Source organism: Triticum aestivum, chromosome 5D (assembly GCF_018294505.1).
Source record: "Triticum aestivum cultivar Chinese Spring chromosome 5D, IWGSC CS RefSeq v2.1, whole genome shotgun sequence".
In the NCBI taxonomy this organism is placed as follows: Eukaryota; Viridiplantae; Streptophyta; class Magnoliopsida; order Poales; family Poaceae; genus Triticum; species Triticum aestivum.
Window position 1 is genome coordinate 270,763,993 of NC_057808.1, and position 1,615 is coordinate 270,765,607.

Genomic DNA, 1,615 nt, shown 5'->3' on the forward strand with positions numbered 1-1,615 from the left:
GGTGTGGCAAGCTGCAATTACTATCTTTTCTACTTACGCATCATAGCATCTGAATTTTACCTACTTGGCCACGTGGTTGGGACCGGCACCCTCGCGCCAAGGCGCGATCCCGATCTAGTGTATGTGGATGGGCAGGACGATAGGCCAACACTTTGGATGAGGACAGGACCTGTGTGTGTCCACCCCTATCGTTTGGTCCGCTCATTTCCAGAGAGGAGCATGTCGACAAGGAAAAAAGAGTTGCAGGGCGATTTACACAAATATAAATATGTGGTCATGTCAAGCAGCAGAAACCGCACAAAAACCCGTGTACAGAAACGCTATCTTCTCGAAGAATTTTGCCACCCAGCTCTCGTCGCAACGCCGCCCGTGACGCGTCATGACAAACCCAAGGGACGGCGGACGGCACATGCATGCATGCTGTCTGCCTGTCTCGTCTCTGACAACGAAGGCATGCCGTCTCGTCTCTGACAACGAAGGCAGCCTTCTTCTCAATCTCCTCCCCGTTCATAAATACTCCGTTAAGCAGGCGCCATTCAGATCAGAGGCGCTTCCATCACTCGAGAATGCGCGGCTCGCACGTGCTCCTGCTACTGGTGGCCTGCTCTTCATTCCACTGTCACCTCGCCGCCCGCCATGGCCCGGGGCACGCGCCTGCAGCCGTCGCCGTCGTAGGCTCCGTCCGCCCTGACGACGCGGCCATGGATGCTGCTTCTTCAGGTGCGCTATCTGTACACCACGTACTTCATGGTGCAAAGAGAAAGAGTCATCAGCTAGCTAGCTAGTGCGACCGGCCGTACTAACATCTGGACACAATTTTTGTACCATGTCGTCGATTCCAGGCGCCCCGGCCGCCGTCCGGTGCCACGATGGGACCGTCTGCGGCGAGAAGGGTTTGTTTTTCCCGCCGATTCCGCTCGTGCCGGAGCCGCCGAACATTGGAGGCGTGCCCATCCCGCCGAACCCGATCATGCCGGCGCCGCCGTCGCTCGTCCCGCCGGTGTTCCCCGCCCCGTCACCACCGTCCATCCTGCCGCCGCTCGTCCCGCAGCCGCCGCCTGCTTCGCTGATACCGCCGGTGCTGCCGTTGCCGTTCCTTCACCCACCGCCTCCGCCGCCGCCGCCGCCGTCCATCCTACCGCCGTTGCCCCTCCTCCCGCCGTTGATCCCTGGCGTGCCGCCAGCTTCCTCCTCGAAGAACGGCCGACCGGTGAAACCATGAGAAAGATGCTGGTCTTCCTGCCCTATGAGTTATCTATATACTGTGAAATCTTGTACTGGAAATACTCTAATTTATGGCTGTGCACTCAGGGGCATGAAAAACAAGAGGGGCAAAGTTATACATGCCTCCAGAAATATGTATACAAGCTAATGGCTAGATTATTTTAAAAACCAACCACACAAGCATACATATAGTATGTAAGAACCAAAATCGCATATATGTCCTTATATTATAATGTCAACACACACATAATTATGACACAGTCATTGCCAAAGAAAAGTAAACTAACCACTGAAGGCACAATAGCTTGAGAAATATGAATACGGCATTCCTTTTTGTTGCTACATCCTGATTTCTAGCCTTAGAGCTGCACGAAAAAGAAACACATTTTAT

General features: G+C 54.2%; 1 protein-coding gene across 1 annotated transcript; it reads left to right on the forward strand.

The window, feature by feature from the left end:
• Positions 1-449: 449 nt before the first annotated feature.
• Positions 450-1,396, forward strand: LOC123120805 (vegetative cell wall protein gp1; the record flags this gene model as incomplete). The annotated part of the gene is made up of 2 exons (XM_044540798.1): positions 450-720; positions 843-1,396. Coding segments are annotated over 2 exons (651 nt in total), but the record flags the coding sequence as incomplete, so codon positions are not given.
• Between the last annotated feature and the right edge of the window lie 219 nt (positions 1,397-1,615).